Here is an 18,319-nt window from a genome sequence, read left to right as displayed (position 1 = left end):
AGTTGCAACTTTGTCTAGTGAAAGCGCTTGGCAACTCGTTGAATGTTATCTGATAATGGTTACTATATGAAAGAAAATGTTATGCATGGCAAAAGAGCAATATTTTTCTAATAAAGCATCCTCCGAAAATAAATATATAATTCTTTAGATTGTTTCAATTTTATTCGAATGTTTGAAAGATTTGCAGAACTCCAGTGGTGTCAAAAAATCTTTATAATTTCAAATCAGTAAAGACTCTCGTATAAGGAAAGTGTTCCTATGATCATATTTAGCATTTTTCCAAAACCCTTTTTATATTTATAATGATATATAGATTATATCTAATATAACATAATCTATCTTTATCGACAGACATTTAAAAATTCGGGTATTGAAAATATTCGGGGTAAGCCCGACCAGTTGCAGTATTTGGGACTGGTTTCTACCAGACTCCTTAGTTCTTCAGGTGGAGTTGGTCTGTGGTGAGCTATATAGCAGGAAGCTACCAGGTGGCGCTGCTCTTGCTTTCCAGCGTTTATTCAGACCGTTTGAGCTGTAATGAGACATAAGGTTAGAGTTGAGACCCTTTCGCACGAATACGACGGTTCTGTTCCTTACCAATGGTGGGTGGAGAAGTTTGTTGTTTGTGGATAAAGTCTGTAACGACGGATCCCTGCTCCATGGCATTGAGGAGTTCCGCCGATGCAATATGCTTTTACGGAGGATAAGCTGCAGCACTGTAATCATCTTCAGCCGACGTGTTGACTACATTTGTCAGGTCACCGTCCTCCTCAGGTTCGTTCGTCAGTGTGGTGACCAGACCTAGGTCCTTTTCCACCTCGCCTGCCTGTAGGGTGTGGGCGTCCTGGTCTCCGGGGTGGCGCTTCTTGAGGCGAAGGTATACACTACCCATGCCCCACGCCATCTTCCCGTACCTAGGATATAGGATGTCCTCCGCTTTCCTGTTTATCTGCAGAATCGCAGATTGGCCCCCCTCTTCTTGTCGGCTTCCGAGGTGCAAAATCTTCCAGTCTGCCGTTGGGACGTCCGGGTTCTGTCGCTGTAGCAGCTGTAGGGCCTGCTCTTTTTGGACAGCGATGGGAAAGAGTACCTTCGCCTTCGGTACGGATGGGATAAATTCCCTGTCCACCACCTCCAGCCTGGCCCCTTTCCACAACCCTTTCAAATGGCCAACCGTTTGCGTCAGCCAATTCCGAGTTGGATCGTCCTTACACTTGAGGATTTTGACCCCATTCAGCCACCCGGCACCATCAAACGTGGGCATGGGAGCTGAGGGGTCTTCCGTCATCCGCGCAAACAGCGATTCCACGAGCTTCGCGTGAACTATCTTCCACTGCGCCTCTGTCATCTGACCACTTCCGTCACTCCAGTCAATGAGCGCCACGATCAGGTGTCGTTTGGACCCCTCCTTGACCTTAGTTTCCGACTGTCTCTTAGGCATCCTCACGTTATGAGAAGGGCCTGCCTCCATTGGCCCGCGGTGACGCTTCCCCACCGGAGCGTCTCTGGCGGCAGTCTCTATGGAGCGTCGTCTTTTGTGGGCATGCATCTGCTCAGCTTTATTTGCAAATGCGGACGTGGAGTTCGTGTTGGAAAGCTTGGCGGAGCATTGCCTTCTGTTGGCATGCATCTGCTCAACCCTCTTGGACGTGGAGTTAGTGTTGGAAAGCTTGGCGGAGCTTTGCCTTTGGTTGGCAGGCATCGCCTTCTTCTTGTTCCCAGATCCGTTCGTAGAGTTCATGTTCGACTGCTTGGTGGAGGATTGAGTTCTGTTGAGAAACATCTCCTCCACCTTGTTCGCAAATCCGCCCGTGGAGGCCATGTTTGCAATCTTGGCGAAATGTTGCCTGCCCTCTTCGATTCTCTCCATGGCCCAGGCCAGCTGTTCCTTTTCCTCTGGAGTGTGGGAAAGCTTGTCCTGGAGCCGGATCCTGATCTTGAGGGCCGCCTTGTATTTGGCCTTTGCCTTCATCCCCTCGCTGGAACGCTTCGGCTTCTTCCCCGCCTCCACATTTGTTTCCTCGGCGACGGGACCTGTGAGGTCTATCATGCTTTGCGATGTTGTGGCAGTGTCATTGAAACTGGAATGACCTGCTCCCGTCATGCCAGAGTTGTTACCGTGGGGGACAGGCAGATAGGATTGCTCTCCTCCTTGCCTGCCACTGCTAGCAGCCCCGCCTTCCATCGACGTTGGGTCTGACATCACGGCCCAGAATGACTTATTCTTTCCGACCATTCTGATAACAACTTTATTATTTACTTAATTGTTGATTTAGAGTTGATACGAATGTCTAGGCTCAGTTTTTCTTATTTTTCTTACACAAAATGGGTTTGAAGTGACTTTCGGGTAGAGGCAGATAAAAATAGTGTTGCCAGATGCACATTTGGCTCTCAACCTAAAAAATCTCAAAAAGTTGAACATTTCCTAAAAAAAATCCAGTTTTCCCCGTTCATTTTAAATTCATTTAAATTAAAAAATATAAGGAAGAAACCTCCTTTTGTTGTATTATTTTAATGTTTTTTTTTTATATTACATAGCATTAATACAAGTTTAAAACAAACCCCTAAACCCCCCTAAAAATTCGTATTTATTTTCGGGTCGAATGGTATTTTCCCCGACCAACGTGCGGTCTCACTGTGACCATTATGCTTCTTCAAATTGTAGCGGCATTTTTACACAAAAACAACATCAAACTCGCGTCACCCTAACCAAACAGAGCGTTAAATAAGATTTAGCCGGCAGATAACTATAGGAAAAACAGCTAAATTGTGAAATTGGCCAAAAGGAAAACGCTGCGCACCTGGATATAGATCATGGAATACGATGCGGCAGACAATGGACTGGGAATGGGACTCGGCGGTCGCGGAGTTCTGCGAGAGATCAACAAGAACGATGGCGGCGTCAAGGTAAGCGAAATGGGATGTATTTACAGCTTGGGGGCGTGTCTCGTCTAGCCGCCAAAGTGCGATTTAGCCAAACATTTTGTTTCTGGCATGTGTTCCCCGTTCTCCTGGAATTAATGTATATACATATATGTACGTGTGTACATATGTATGTATGTGTACGTGCATATGGGCAATTCTCCGATCACAGCCTGTTTTTGCTATTTTCCTTTGGATATATAATCTGCGTTCGTTGTTTTTATTAGTTCTATGGCAGCTGTCGCCGGCGAGTGCTCCCCAGTTGATCGGTGTACGCCTGCAGGCATTGTCCAGCTCTTCCGGTAGTCAGATTTCCAGACCGCCTTCATCTAGTCCAGCCCCAAAAATGGGCAATAAGCCGGGGAAAACAAAGAAATCGAAGGCGGCCTCTCTGGGAGAAAAGGCTATGAGGTCGGACAACCGAACAGGGAATGCGGTATGCCAATGCTCATAAATATCAAAATTGGTCTGATTTATCTGGATTTTCTTTAACCAAAACAAATTTGAATACCCTGGCAGGGTATTTTAGTCAGAAGCTTGCAAGGCAGTGAAAGAGCCATTTCCGACCTAAGAAATCATATACATATAGTCTTGATCAACATTAAAAGGAGGATCTTGCTAGCCTTGTTGGAAAGAAAACATTTTTTTGTAATTTTTACAGCATCTTGTGAGGGGTTACATCGTTAAAATGGTCAACAAATGTGCAAAAATTCGAATTGTGATTTGATGCCATCATGCTATGGCAAAGTGCAAGGGTATACAAATTTCGTCTAGTTATTTTCCTTTCCAAATACTCGTCAAGTCGGTATACGTTTCATTATTTATCCATGCATTAAATGCATTATCTACAAGTGTACATTATCTTCGAAATCTTGGGATGCTGACCGGCGGCCTCTTGACATTTATCATTACCCAGATGCTGGCTAAATAATTTCTTGGCCCAGACTGCAAAAAAAGAAAATTCCCAATTAAAACCCATTTCTCTGAAAAGAAATTTCGGAATCGAAACGTTTTGCCAAAACAGAAAACAGCACTTTCTGAGCGATATTTTCTATATATTGTATAATACCTATTTAGTTTTTAGGTATTGTTTATTCTGTGATCTTGAGATCAATAGTCTTACTTTTTCCATGTTTATGGACTTGATATAGCCACAAAAGTTTTCAAGTTCCTGCAACCTAAAGAAAAGTTCATTGAACACAGGAACCCAGACTGTGTTGACAAATTTAGTCTCCCCATTGCCCACCAACGATGCTCGTTAAGGAAGAATCGGAGATGGAGCTGCAGACTCCCCCAAATTTTTCATTCAAAGAGTTGTCTGCATTTGTTTTTCGCCTATTTATAGTTTATTATACTGTTGCGTTTCCCCCATATTTGTTTTTCTTAATTTTTGCCATGTGCTGCCGGCAAAGGGTATTCGAACGTTATTCCAAGTTTCCTATAACATTAAACACCATGTGCAACATATAAAATTCATGTTTAATGTTTGTATACATTTCTGTGATTTTTTTTAGATTTGCGTTCAGTATAAATTTGAAGAAATTTATAGCCTACCGAAATGTCCCTTAGAACGTCTATTGGTTTCACCTGGTTTCATTCCACTTAGGTGCAACCGGTGATATCTTGTCACCTGTCACGCATTGGTTGGCTAACGCTAAAACCAACACCTGCCACCTCGTCATGGCCCATCGTGTGGGATATACATATTTCGTTTCACATTGGCGGGACTTTTCTAGCGAAATATGCAAAGTCAGCCGTGGAGCAATGTGGAGCACTTCCTCGATGCGATTCGACTCGAGTCGTGGTCTTGTGGATAGTGCCCCGTGATGCGCAACAATGGAAGTGGGATTGCATGTCACTTGGCATCCACAAGGGTTACAGAGAGAGAAAAATTGTATACCTAGAGCTTATATTAAAATAAATATATTATTGTTAAATTATGGAAGGTCAAATCTAAACAAAACCCTTTTCAAAAACTAATAGTAAGCTTGCTCATACAGCTTAGTCTAGACTTAGGATATATCCAATGTCTGCATAGCTTTAAAAACTATCTCTTTATCGTTCTGTGTACGCTCTGTTTGACTAAGACTTTCATTCATTAGCGTTGCCGGTCGCCCTATTTTCTTGTCCCCCGTCGTTCTCTATTGGCCTCTTCAGAGCGTTTCGGCTTATTTTGCGGTGTCTTGCATTTTGCACTTCTGCCTTTTGAGTTGCGTCTGAGGCTTGTCTAGCTCCTCAGTTTTTCACTGCAATTCATCGATGAAGGTTGTCTGTGGTTGCCTCTAATTCGTCGGGATCAATTAAGCTACTTTTCTCTCAATTAAATTGCATTCGTTTGCCCACGCGAACCCTCAGCGGTCAGTGATCGTGGCCATAAGTCGATTGTAGGACTTGAACAGCTGCATTCAAATATAAATCTATGGGCTAAATCGAATGTTTGTTAAAACACTTTCCTCTCCTTAAAGGTTGAAACCAATTTCGCAGTTATAAGATGCTAAAATAAAGCGTTAGATTTTAGAAAAGGTTGAACTCAACGCAGGGATTTAGCATTTACTACTGGTTTTGTGTGTATTACAAAAACTAATAGAAGCAATAAGAATATATTTCCGCACATACCTTTTCATTTTATGTCTTTAAAATGAAATAGATCGAGAGTGTCATTATTTTACGAGCCCATTTTAAAAATATTATCCAGTAAATACTCAGTAACGCAAAAACATAGGACTAATTTATAATCGTAACGTGATAACAGATCCTCCAAAAAAGCGGGAAAAACGAACTAGCATTTAAAAAGAGTGGAAATCGTGTGCTGATAAACGAAATAGTTGTGGCCGCAGGCGATTCGATCGCTCAGTCTCAAAAAAACATCCGGAGCGCGTTTGTGTGGATGCCATTCGAATTTTCTCGCTCTCTGTGCCGGTCGCCCACTGTCTCTCCCCTAAGCAGAGGCATTATCGTGTGTGCGACACTGAGCGGGAGCAAACCAAATTGAAAACGAAAATATTTTTAAATTGATTTCAAAGACAGACAAGATCGGGAGCCAGCGAGAAACGCACGCGGCGCTGGGTCTCGAGAATCTCGGCGGTTTATTACCCAATATATAATGAGAGAGCAGAAGGCGGAAAATCACAGTCGACAATTTTCCTAGTAGGCGAGCCGAAATCTGTGCCATAACTGAATACGAAACCCGAAAAAAGTCACAAAACACTAAAGACTAAACCGGGAACCCGATCGATCAATCGGTTTATAGAAGCGAGTGAACCGTAAAGCGTCTGGGAAGTTAATCGTGCGTAGAGCAATCTCCCTATGAACTTCATCGCAAATATCATCAAGAGGCCCAAGAGCATAGCCAGTAGGAAACAGGGGACGGCTATGGAAGCGACAGAAGGTTTTAGCCCCGCGGATGATCGCCCATCTGAAGGGGACAATGAAGAAAAGTCAACGGGCTTCCAAGATCTTAAGACTTTACTGGACTCTGCATCGGAGGATCTGCTGCAGTTGGAAAAGCAGCATTCCGACCTAATCCTAGGGGCTCCCATTGAAAACCCACTAGCGATCCAAGCAAGCAGCAGTAGAGATACCATCCAGCAGCTGCTGATCGATATTAATTTGGATCTAAACCAAGTCAGTGCCAATGAAATGGAGCACTTGCAGGCCATGAGTGGCGAGGTATGTGTCTAAAAAATACACTGACTATGAGTGGATTGCGTGTGGAATGCGTTGAAAATTCGTGAAATGTTCGTTCTTGCGTTGTTTTTTTTTTTACTTTGTCTGTGATTATGTTTTCTTTTTAACTGAGTAACATAATAATGGTTGATTTTTTACTCCGATTAGTGTCCAAAATTAATATTTTAAATATTTGTTGATTTCATATACTTGCTCTTGTGTTTTTCTAAATTGCGTTTCAAAGTTTTGCTTAAGAAAAATATATTTTAATATATATTTTCTTTAATTTTCTTATATACAGTCATGTTTATGGGTCTATATTAAATGCATTGTCTGTTGCTTTATCTCATTACTCATTGGGGATTAATTTATTTACTTAAGTTCCTAACTGTGATTATCCAAAACACACATATATTACTATCTCGGAAAGACTTATCTTTCTCGTTGTCCCATTTAAAATATACTTACGATAAAGTGGTAGTAATATAATTATTATTTATATTTATTTTATTTTAAAATCTCCCTTGTATTGCTAATCCTCTCTCCGATATCAATGGATCATGGGAGCACCCTTTTCTTGTACCATCTTCTCTATTAATCTAGCTGACTTTAACCTTGCCACAACAATCATCGCGCTATAATGCGCTCTAATTAAATTCCGCGTGTAGAACATTGCACCAAGGCCCTGAGAATGGACGCGAAAATAATGCCGGACCCGGGCTGGGACCGGCGCATTTTCCGATTTTCTCTTTGCACTTTGCACAGAAGCCGACGCCGACCCAGTTCCACGTCCCCTCGGTCCACCTGACGCCTCCCATTCCCTCTCGTGTGCCCGATTCCCACGTCTTGGCTGGCTTTTAAATTAATGACATTTGCTTGTTGGCTGACCGACTGGGACAACGATATTGCGATGGGGATGCGAGTGTGTTCTCTTTGGGTGAGAGTGGTGTCTCAGTGTGGGAGGCATCAAATGGATTAGCTATATAGGGAGTGACATGCAGATTTATTTTAGCAAAGGTTTCAAAGGGAATACTAATTTTAAATGTTTTCCTTAAATTTCCATTAAATAAAATATAAAATATATTATTTTTTAAGGTATATGTATAAAAGAGAATAATGCTACAACACCTCTAATCATTCGCCGAAGGGCAATCCACCTTAAGCCCCAGATGCGACCTATTTTTGTCGTCAGCCCAAGCCCCTTACCACTCTCCCTCCACTCAAACAATGTGTCAACAATTCTTAATTAAATGCACAAACAGCTGCTGCAAGCGATCGTTGGATATTATCCCATACCCCATACACCTTCCTCTGTTGTTTATATTTTTTGACTGCCAATTGTTTGGATTATGATGATTTTTCTTTAGCGTTGCTCCGAATCATGTTGCACGCGATGCATACAATTTGTAATTAATTTTCTTTGATTTTCTGCTCCTACATAATTGCGCGCCTCTTTTTGTTTTTTCAGCTTAGTCCGCTGGCGGTGAAGCCCACTCCCAAGCCATCAACCATGGAGCAGCAGAAGGCTTTGGCCGCTGCTTTGGTCCCCAAGCTGGATGTGGAGGGCGCAGCTACAAAATTCGCTGGTCTACCAGAATTTGATGAGACTCAGATCCCGGAATTAGCCCCACTGAGCGAAATGGAGGGTAAGTGAGCAGTGTTTATTAGAAAATTTATAATATTGTTATTTTGTACAATTATTTTCTCCCGCAGGTCCACTAAAGTCAGATCAATCTGACTCAGATTTGTTTGTGGAATGCCTGTCGCAGCATAGCGAGAGGTACACTGGGGATCGATCCGAACTGGAGGCCTATTCCAGTGCTCTCAATGATGTGTTGGAGCAACAATTGTCCATTACCTCGGCTGCCACATTGGAGAACACATTCGATGACCCGCTAGCTGTCAGCCGGCACAACCTTAGCTATGAACCCATGGATGTGGATGAAATTAACGAAACCATGGAAATGCTAAAGGACGTCCTCGATCCGGTGGCTCATCAGTTGTTGCAGCAACAATTTGTTGTTAGCGAATCTCAGCCAATTCTTGAGGTGAACCCATTGGCATTAAATGTGGAACAAGAAAGAATGGACGAATCATTTGCGATCCTGGAACAGTTGGAAATGGTAACTGAAGGGCTGGAACCCACTCCAAAGCTACCCGAAGAGGCAGCTCAAGAAACGGGTGTGAATTCACCAGCTCTGAAACCCGCACAAAATGGTGAAGATACCATGGAGAAGCTTGACCCAAAGCTAGCGACGTCAAATCCGCTGCCCAGCCCGAAAGATGAGGAGAAGCTTCAGGAAAATCCGCCACCAGCAATATTACACACCGAGCAGCAAATCCATGAGCCATTGCAGCCTCAAGAACCGGATTCAACGTTGCTTCTCCAGGAAACCCAAGAACCTCAAATGGAATCTGCTGCCTTAAAGCTATCTCCACTGGAACAGCCTAGACCAGAGCCAGTGGAACCTCTTAAGTGCGCTGAATTAAAGCCTGCTGAACAAACCTTTCCGGCAGCAGTACCTCTTTCTCCGCCCGTACCAACGCTTCAGGCCAAACGTGATGAGTTGCCGCTTTCTCCGCCAATACCCACGCATCGTCCAAAGACTGCTGAGGAATTAGAGTTCCTAGCCCTAAGCGAATTACCCCTACCCGATGATGAACTGAATGCAGAAAGCCAAAAGCCTGTGGGAGAGCTAGAGCAACATAAATCCGTGCCAGTGGCAGCAATCACACCAGATCTGCAGCGATCTACAACTCCTTTGTCTTTGGAGCTTGTTGAAAGCGGCTCTTCCATTACCAAAGGAAAAACCTCTGGACCCTCATCGCCCAGCTTCCCGATCAAAGGACCCGCAGAGGCCCCATCCCACTTCCCTCGTTCTCCCCACGCTCCACCCGAGCAGGAGGAGATGACCTACTTGGAGGAAGCTGTTGTGAAACCTTCCTTAGATCGCAAGCAGGGTGTTTATGAGGCAGGAGTAATCGCTAAATCACCAGTGATCATACAGGTAACAGAACCCAGTCCACAGAAACCTGAGCATTTGAACGAACCCCTGCCCACAAGCGAGGTTTCACCAACGCCTCTGAACGGAACTATCGTGACGGAGGGTACACCCCTTGAGGGTTCCGCAACCTTCGATGTAGATAAGCATCAGCGGTGCACTTTTTCATCAATTCAGGCCACGGAGGAGAAGGAGGAAGGGGACACATCCCGAAAGACCTTCAATGTGGAAAATGATAAGCCAAGACGCACCTTTTGTCTGACAGAACCCAGCCCACAGAAGCCTGAGCATCTCAACGAAATCCTGCCCACTAGCGATGTTTCACCAACGCCTCTTAACGGAACCTTCGACAGCGGCAGTAGGATGGATACCACTCCAGAGTTCGTGACGGGGGGTACTCCCCTTGAGGGTTCCGCAACCTTCGATGTACGCTTGGGATCCACAGATGAGCATCATCGGCGCACTTTTTCATCAATTCAAGCCACGGAGGAGTTGGAGGCTCCATCCCGCAAAACCTTTAATATGGAAAATGATAAGCCAAGACGCACCTTTTGCCTGGAGCAAGAGGCATCACCAGCTGTTGAGGCCACCGAGGAATGCATGGCTGGAGAGGATTTTGAAGCCATGGATGTGGATGTATCCATGCGGGTGGAGGAGGCCACAGTTATTAGGTCACTTGAGCAGCAGGCATTCGTTTCAAACTCGCCACCGATTCCTACACATCAGAATTTAAGGCGACCTCCCATCCACGAAGATAGTAACTCTCCAGTGTCACCACTTGGAAATTCCACCGTTGTGTTGGATCAAGAACAGAAGCTGTCCGCCAAGGAGCAGGCACATCTGAGTGCCGGCGACGAGAAGGATGATGTCTTTGTGGAGCACTTCGGTGCCATATCACCAGTCTCAGATGACATGTTCAAGACGCCACAGTTCACCACCAGCGGCTTCCACAACCAAGCCAAGATTAAGGCCAATGCTGCCGGCGGAATCGGTGGCGGCACTGCTCCTATAGTGGGCACTACCAGAGGTGGAGGGCCGGGAGAGGAGGAACAGTGTTTTGATGCCGAATTCCAAGATGGCGCCAGCAACCAAAACCGTAAGTCCGGAGTTTTTTATTGTATATTAAAACGGCCAATCCTATAACTACAGTGAAGCTAGTCAAACTTGACAGTTAATTTTTATTTAATGAAGAATGTTTTTATATTGTTTTTTTTTAAGGTGTCAAGTTTATTCGATTTTTTTGAGGGCAGTATTAAATATTAAATTCTTTGTTTATAAAACTATTAAGGCACTCTATATATCCTTTAATTATAGGACCTTGCTTCGAATAGTTATAACAATCAGAATTGCAAGCTATTTAACAAATGAAAACCCAAATTTATAATATTTAAATTAATTACAATTAATGCAATTTCTTTGGTTTGTTATAATATTGGTGTTAAAAAACTGCTTTAAAATCAAATTAGAAATGGAGAAGAGAATTTATTTTAAAAGTTTAAAGTACGATTTAATTACTGCTTAATTTAGAGTTTAAAACTCTTTCCGAGTTGAAGTTTGACTGTAGCTGCCTGTAACGGGACTTGGTTCGTTCTCCTTGATTCCTTTGCATGTTCGTGACCTTAGCTCATCGGTCATTAAATCCACTCAACCCAAGCACCTCCCCCCCTTGCAGCTCCCCAATAACTTTTGAACTTGAAATATTTATAACGGAGTCGGTAAAGTCGAGACCGAGTTCGCTCCTCGTTGGCATGGTTGGCATATACTATACCATATCTAACTGTAAAAATAAACCCAGCACACATGCAAGGCAATGAACCTGAACTTCAAATCGTGGAGGAAGGGAAACTAGCGGGACACAGGGGGAAAACCAAAAAGGGCAGCAACAAAAACAAAGGGGGCCCGGTGTCAATTAGGCGCATAATTTAGTTTTTGAATGGCACGTTTTTTGTGTAGTGCAGTGTTTGTGTGCACGTTTTCTTCCTGTTTCCCGGTTTTTGTTGCTGCAAATGCATTTTACGTTCTTTATTCTCTGGAAAATGCCGCATTACGCTCTCTCCGCCCGTCTACTCTCTCCGGAAACTCTCTATGTCTGTGCTCTCTTCCGCTCTCTCGCTTTCTCTCTGATTGGAGCCCTTATCAGCAAAATATCGTAGGCGAGTACTACTACAACTATGCTTGGTGTGACGTCACTCTGGCTAATTGAAGAAACGCTGTCAGTTCTTGTTGGATTTATTTCCACGCCAAAGGTTTTGCATCAGTAGTTGTGCCCTGATGAGCGCATTTGTATTTTTGGTTAATTAAGACGACTCATTGCTTAATTTGATAATTGCGCATTTATGAAATAGAAATAATTTTAGGGAAAGCATTTGTATTTGTATTTGTTTTCCTGTGTTACGCAATATGCATGTTTTAACAAACATGTTAATAATAGTTGTTTTTAAATCGTTCTTAATACTGGCGCCTAAATTATCGTTATCGCTGACTAGGAAAATGCAACTCTGACTATCTCTGACCCACACAACCATGAACAACAAAAACTGAGAGATTTTCCACCGCCTCTATTCATAGAAACTAAAGAGAGTACAGTAAAGCTGCATTAATAGTATCACATTTATCCTGCAAATTAACCAGATTGGTTGACTATCATTATGTCGCTGTTTAATCGTATGTCAATGATTTGAACTTAATATTGATTTTAATTTATTAATACTGAACACCACATCTTGGGGCTTCAAAGCAATGATATTTATATCGAAGATCCACTGTAGCACTCATCTCTTATTGGCATACTCTCTCCAGTTCACCCACACACGCGCACCTAGGCGCATAGGAATTCAAGTTAGAACTCAGCCATGCACTTTTACAGCCCCACAACAGCTGCATAAGAGCGAGAGAGTCTTATAGAGGGGGCTGTGCGGTAAAAAAGGAAATACAACTCCAAACATAAAACGTGTACAGAGAGCGCTCTCTCTGCGCACTTGCTTTTTGTGCATACGCGTCACTGTCACACACTCCAGTCAGAATTCAGGCTCGTGTGCGTGCGCTGGTTTTCTTATTGGAAACGGAGAGAAATGTAAGCAATAAGAAATTCCATTTCAGTTAGTTTTCAACATTTGACGTCGTTCGCTGTATCTCATCTCCCGTGCATTGTTGTTGCTCTTCAAACTGCTAAGTCCGCAAATGTAAATTTGAAAAGGCAACCAAAAATGAATATTTTGTTTGTTTACTAAAATCGGACAAGCATTGCATTGCGGTTTACTCATTAAAAGCGCTAGAAATTGGAAATGTAACAAGCAGCTGTGCAGAAAAAACAACAAATAAGCATAAATAAAGCCACAAGACAAGACTCCGAAACGTCTCAAAGAAAAAATTATACGCGAGAGTGAGAGCGTGAAACTTCATTGTGCGATTGGCCCCCATCTATGTGTGTGTGTGTGTGTACGGTCGCGGGTATATGAGTGTGGGCGCTGCGTGGTCACGGTTAACATTATTGTGTGAATAACTGTAGAAAATCTTGAAAATGCAAAACTTGTCAAAGACACGCAATTAAAATGCAGCGCAGTGTGAAAAGCTGTTCTCTCTCGCACTTCCCATTTCCCCACTTTCTTTCACCGCGCTCTCTCTCTCTCTCTCTCTCTCACTTTCTGCTCCCTGTCGCAACCCACTTTTGGAAACCTTTCGTCGATTGCATAAAATGACTCACAAAGTCACCGTTTCCTTTTGTTTTGGTTTGTTTTGCTCCCTGCTCGGTTTTCGAAACTTAAACAAATGAAGTAAATAATGGCCACATATGACCTGCATTTCGGCCTTAATCGCAGCAAATATATAATATCTGGGCCTGCCCGGGTTCTCTCACTGTTTTTACTATTTTTAAAGCCGCCCATTTGTTTATGCGTTCTCTCCATTCCCTTATGTGCTGAGCACTGAAAAATTTTTAGTTAATAATGCTAAATAATGTACAATTTTTTAAAATCCATTTCTGTTTTCCTGCCCCTTTACATTCTGTTTTTAAAATAAAGTGCTTAAATTAGCAATTAAAGGAATATTGAAATTCTTTCATGTGTACGCAAAATATAATAATGCGGGCTTCTCTGCAAAACCGGCACACCTCTATTTCCAGCCCCTTGGGATCTGTTGGTTTGGGGTTCTGGGGGTTGAATGGTAGGGAGGGACACTCATTTTGAGTCATGCTATATCTTATATTCGGTTTTGTCATTGTTCTTCCTTCCGTCTTTTGTTTTTTCAACGAGTCACACAAGCGAAGAGCTTAAAAAAGAGACGCGATTGGAAATTGTTTGTATGCAGCTGTTCCCGCTTAGTTTTATAATATATTATAATTATAATACAAAGCTATAATAATGCTCGACCACAAAACGAATCATTGCAATAATAAATCAAATTATCTAGATCTTTTAGCTTTCAAAACTGACTTAGTAACACTTGATCGGAAAGGGAAGTGTGTAGTACTTATTTTGATAAAAAATATATAGTACAGATTGTAAATAAAGTGACACGAAATTAGTGGAAAAGATAAGGCAAGATACGCGTGGTATTAATGATGGCAGAAACAAAGTCATTAAAACTATAATGAAATCAACTATAGTTAAAACCCTCAATTAAGGGTAGCGTAAGAAGATAAGGGATATCTATATTGAAGTAGTTTGAGTTATTAAAAGTTATTTTAACGTATTGATATTATCAAATCCAAGAAAGAACAACCACAAATCGACCTTTACAGACTCGGAAAATACCTTTCTTTAGTTCTCTTAGTCTCCCTTTCTAGCTAATCCCACTTATTTCCCTGTGTTTTCATGTCAAGCCCACTTGCATTGCTTTTTTAAGGGGCGTTTACCCAGTCGCAGTCCGCGTATATATTTCCCATCTGTATGTGAATAGTTGGTACCTACTATTAATGGTCCATTTCCGAAGGGAGGTCGAAGGAAATTACCTTGACGTTGACATTGATATAAACTGATTTTGAAGGAGAAGGAGACGAGCTGCAACAGCCAGTGACTAACTATTGTTTTTGTCTTTTTCTCTTTTTACCCCATCAAACACAAATACAAAATGCACGCGCATGCACCTCATCTAAAACATATATACATAAACACACAAACAAAACACAACCAATCTCCATATGCAGTAATACTGAACTCATCAGATTTTGACTATTTGTACACGAAAGGCAGCAATAATGCGCCCATCGATCGCAGTTCGCTGCTGCTAAAGTTCGATCCGCTCCTAGGTGCCCCCGTTCCTGTGAATTTGAAGCAGGAACAGGAGCAGGCGTTGCTGAATATCCGCGGTTCGAACCAGAACCAGAACAACAGGGTCCTCAGTCCCACGTTGGAAGAGCTCGAGACGAGTGGAGGCAACAGCCAGTCGTTTGCAGTTGAAGTGAGTGCCAAAGAAACCGCCAAGAAGCTGGACTTTAAGCCGCCTGTGGATAGGACCAAAGTGAGTATCAACTTTTCAGGTGTTTAATTTTTAATTTACTAGTTAATTATATTTTCCCTTTCCACAGAAGCATGCTAAAATGAGTGTGGACGTCATTGATAACGATTGCAACAAAACCTTCGATAATTCCAAGTGAGTAACAGGTGTCCCTGTGTTAAATGGGTTTTGAATATATCGATCTTGCTTTTATATTTGTAGCCTTAACAAGGAGGACAAGTCCCACAACTACAACATGGATGACCTAGAGAAGAAAATCAAAAATGAAGTGTAAGTTTATCCAAAGAGTGGTCAAAAATGCTTTCTAACAAATGGATATACATTTCAGAACCCGATCAGAGGACATTGAGAAGAAGCTTAAGGAGGCGGAGCAACGCGAGGAGGCAAGCATAAAGCGTATCACAGAGAAGGATAAGGCAATTGCAAAGCTTAAGTGAGTATTTAATAACATCTTGGGCCAAAGGACCACATCTAAATACCACTTGTCTTCTTATATAGTGGCGTTATCGAGGCGTACGAGAAGGCCATTGCCGAGTTGATCAGCGAGAAGGAGCAACAAGCGCACGGCTATGAGCGGCAGTTGCAGGATGTACAGACAGACCGGGATACCAATTACCATCACTTAACATCGCTGGAAACCACATTCTCCGATCTGCATGTGTAAGCAACGACTGTCCGTAATGACTTGTTTAAATCAATCGACTAACTAACCATCATTGCAGGAAATACGAAAAGAGCAAAGAGATGACAACGCAGCTTAAGCTCAACGAAGAGTCGCTGCAGGCGGAACGAAAGCAGATGATGGACAATCTGCGGATGCAGGAACAGCGTTACGACAAGATGAAAAGCCATGCCATGCAGCAGCTGGAAATGTTAGTATAAAAGTTGAAGTCGCATTATAAAATCTAATTGTTCCGTTTTTCTTTAGTGCCAACAAAAAGCTGGATCACATCACGAGGGAGCATGCGGATGAGGTGAAAAAACTGAAAGCTTTACTCAAAAAGGAGGAGATTTCGCGCGTCTCAATGACGGAGCAGCTGCAACAGAAGACTCGTGAAAACGCCGACCTGCTTAAGATATGCGAGGAGCTTATCTACGGCAAGGGACAAGGTGGTAGTAGTTAAGCTCTGCCCGGAATGTATTTTATACGCTGCTGTAAACGCACACACACATACACCACACCCTCCATTGCAAACACTCTCTCATCCGGCATGGGAAACACATCTCTCTGCATGTCCTTAGGTCTGTAACTTCTCATCGTCACCTCCATCCGCATTAGGCTCTGTCGTGTGCTCGGAACTAAATGTGAAAGTGCATAAGCATATATTTTATCATTTCGCCAACTTCAAACTGCGCTCGAGATGAAATTCAAGGTGTAATAACACAACATGCATATATTATACTATTTCTAGACTTTTAGTTCTCCCGAAAATCACTCACTCACTCACACAAGTCACAGGCAGCGGGCAGACCCTTTTGAGTTCCGTTTGAGTTCCACAAGCCTTACAGGTCTGCTCAGGTGGCCCGGCACATGTTACTAATTCTCTATCGTATATCGAATCGGCCTACTGATTTATGTTCCATGATATTATCTGGCGGTGAACTCGGGCCCTTTGCAGCCAGCGAAGCAAATCGATAATGTCCAACGGCAGCGAAACCAGCAAGAAAATGCTAGCTAAAAAAGAACAGCGTTCGCTTGAGGCGCGCCTTTGCTAAATGTTTAAGTTTAAAATTAGTTTAATTTAATAATTGAAAAATTGTAATAGTCGTACTAAGCATTAAAATCTGTATTACATACTAGTACTAAAACAAGGAAGCGTGAAAAACAGAACGAAAAATTCTTTAAATACACGCAACAAATTATTAATGGATAAAAGCCATACAAATGTATAAGTTTTTGTTTGCTTCGATCGACGCTTTAATGATGGTTTGCTCAGCAGAACAAATACTTGAATATATTTTTTCGATATTATTTAGGCGCCACACGGAATTTGTTAATCGTAAAAATTGCAATCCTGCTAAAAATTTATATTTTTTTTAGTTTTTGTTTAAAAAGTTTTACAACCGCTATTTTTAGAAAGTTTTGGTATAGCAAAATACTACAACCCCGCTCCCCACAATCTTTGGAGAACTCTTAATGAATTTTACTTCCATAATTGACATTTACTATACTATGTAAGGAACACCACACCAGGCAGGAGATGAAACATTAAAAAAAACAGAAATTATATACATACAAGTTTGTACCCGGTCCATGTAATCTGAAAAATGCTACTTCATAATATATATAACGGCATACATATATATTTTTCTAAAGTAGACACACATGCGCTTTTAAGTCAAGTTTTCAACGGAAGAACGCAAAGTAGAATTTGTTGTTTGGGATTTGAGAACAAAGAGAAGGATAATATATATCAATGCGCTGTAAAAAAGAAACACATAAATAGTATTAAAACATGTCAGCACATATGCAGAAACGATGTGCTGAGCATGTGGTGTACGTAAAGGTGATCGAACGAGTTGCATAATTCAATAAATAAAGTATGTAATGCAAGAAAACCCAAAAATAGTTTGAATTTTTTAAAGTTACTGAGTCTTAGTACTTGCAATAATGGTGTAGCATGCATTTGGGCGGTTTTCTTTAATCGGGTGATTCGAGTAAATCAAATTTTCAAATCGGGATTGAAAAGTCTCGAAGGGAAACTCTTTTATCCGTAATTCTTAAAATTTAATTTTGTGTAACTTTAAAGTTATAATAATATAGCAAGGGCACTATATTAAATTACATTAGGCTTCATTTTAAAGCACACATATCCCTTGAAAATCTTCCCTTCTATCTTGTGTTAATGGTAATATTTAAATTTGGTTATGTTTTTTATTTCCAACAATTTCTACATTTTTCAATTTGGTTTACCCGTATACTAGTTTTTTACGAAATTTTGTTGAGAATTTATGTTCTCAGAATAAATGCAGTTATCTTCATTTTTACCCGATCATTCCTGTTAAAGCAGTAAGATAAAGTTGTCTGATTTCGATATATTTTTATAATTATTTAGCAAGTTATTTGTCCCTCTACATACTGTAAGTGCTTTTGTTTCTGTGATTTTAAGAAAAGGTATTGTGGCATACTTTAAGGTATATTTTATTGATTTGTTTGTGTTTCCAGAGAATAAATGTTTAGCAGCTAGACAAGAACTTCGGTTTTAACAATTTTTTTAATTTAACCGAAAATCGTGATAAGTGTTATTCATCAAAGCTTATTTGTCTCTGATTTG

The 18,319-nt window shown here is 41.7% G+C and overlaps 2 protein-coding genes across 6 annotated transcripts; one reads left to right on the top strand and one right to left on the bottom strand.

Annotated features, from left to right (window-relative positions):
* Positions 1-9: 9 nt before the first annotated feature.
* Positions 10-2,347, bottom strand: LOC108080832 (uncharacterized). Its single transcript, XM_017175735.3, has 2 exons — positions 598-2,347; positions 10-532 (listed from the first exon to the last, which is right to left on the bottom strand). Exon 1 carries the CDS (start codon positions 2,234-2,236, stop codon positions 695-697), a length of 1,542 nt encoding a protein of 513 aa, XP_017031224.1. The 5' UTR covers positions 2,237-2,347; the 3' UTR covers positions 10-532; positions 598-694.
* Positions 2,348-2,658: 311 nt separating this feature from the next.
* Positions 2,659-17,342, top strand: tacc (transforming acidic coiled-coil protein). Of its 5 annotated transcripts, none has more exons than XM_017175708.3 (10): positions 2,659-2,907; positions 8,057-8,234; positions 8,302-10,686; positions 14,734-15,047; positions 15,115-15,179; positions 15,246-15,314; positions 15,373-15,477; positions 15,543-15,704; positions 15,767-15,916; positions 15,973-17,342. In XM_017175708.3, the coding sequence occupies exons 1-10, from the start codon at positions 2,815-2,817 to the stop codon at positions 16,166-16,168; spliced, it is 3,717 nt and encodes a 1,238-aa protein (XP_017031197.1). In that variant the 5' UTR covers positions 2,659-2,814; the 3' UTR covers positions 16,169-17,342. The 5 variants fall into 5 exon arrangements, with proteins under 5 accessions (XP_017031197.1, XP_070143666.1, XP_070143667.1 ...); XM_070287565.1 differs by lacking the exon at positions 2,659-2,907 and adding an exon at positions 3,254-3,358; XM_017175707.3 differs by lacking the exon at positions 2,659-2,907 and adding an exon at positions 5,580-6,591 and having other exon boundaries at positions 14,836-15,047.
* The last annotated feature ends 977 nt before the right edge of the window (positions 17,343-18,319 follow it).

This window comes from Drosophila kikkawai, chromosome 3R (assembly GCF_030179895.1).
Source record: "Drosophila kikkawai strain 14028-0561.14 chromosome 3R, DkikHiC1v2, whole genome shotgun sequence".
Lineage (NCBI taxonomy): Eukaryota > Metazoa > Arthropoda > Insecta > Diptera > Drosophilidae > Drosophila > Drosophila kikkawai.
Note: the sequence above shows the minus strand (reverse complement) of the source record. Positions and strands in the feature narration are given on the sequence as shown.

Coding starts and splice junctions, on each gene's coding strand:
- tacc (XM_017175704.3), top strand. CDS start 6,229: ATGAACTTCATCGCAAATATCATCAAGAGGCCCAAGAGCATAGCCAGT. Junction 15,180..15,245: donor AAAACCTTCGATAATTCCAA/GTGAGTAACAGG, acceptor TTATATTTGTAG/CCTTAACAAGGAGGACAAGT. Junction 15,917..15,972: donor GCCATGCAGCAGCTGGAAAT/GTTAGTATAAAA, acceptor GTTTTTCTTTAG/TGCCAACAAAAAGCTGGATC.
- LOC108080832 (XM_017175735.3), bottom strand. CDS start 2,236: ATGGTCGGAAAGAATAAGTCATTCTGGGCCGTGATGTCAGACCCAACG.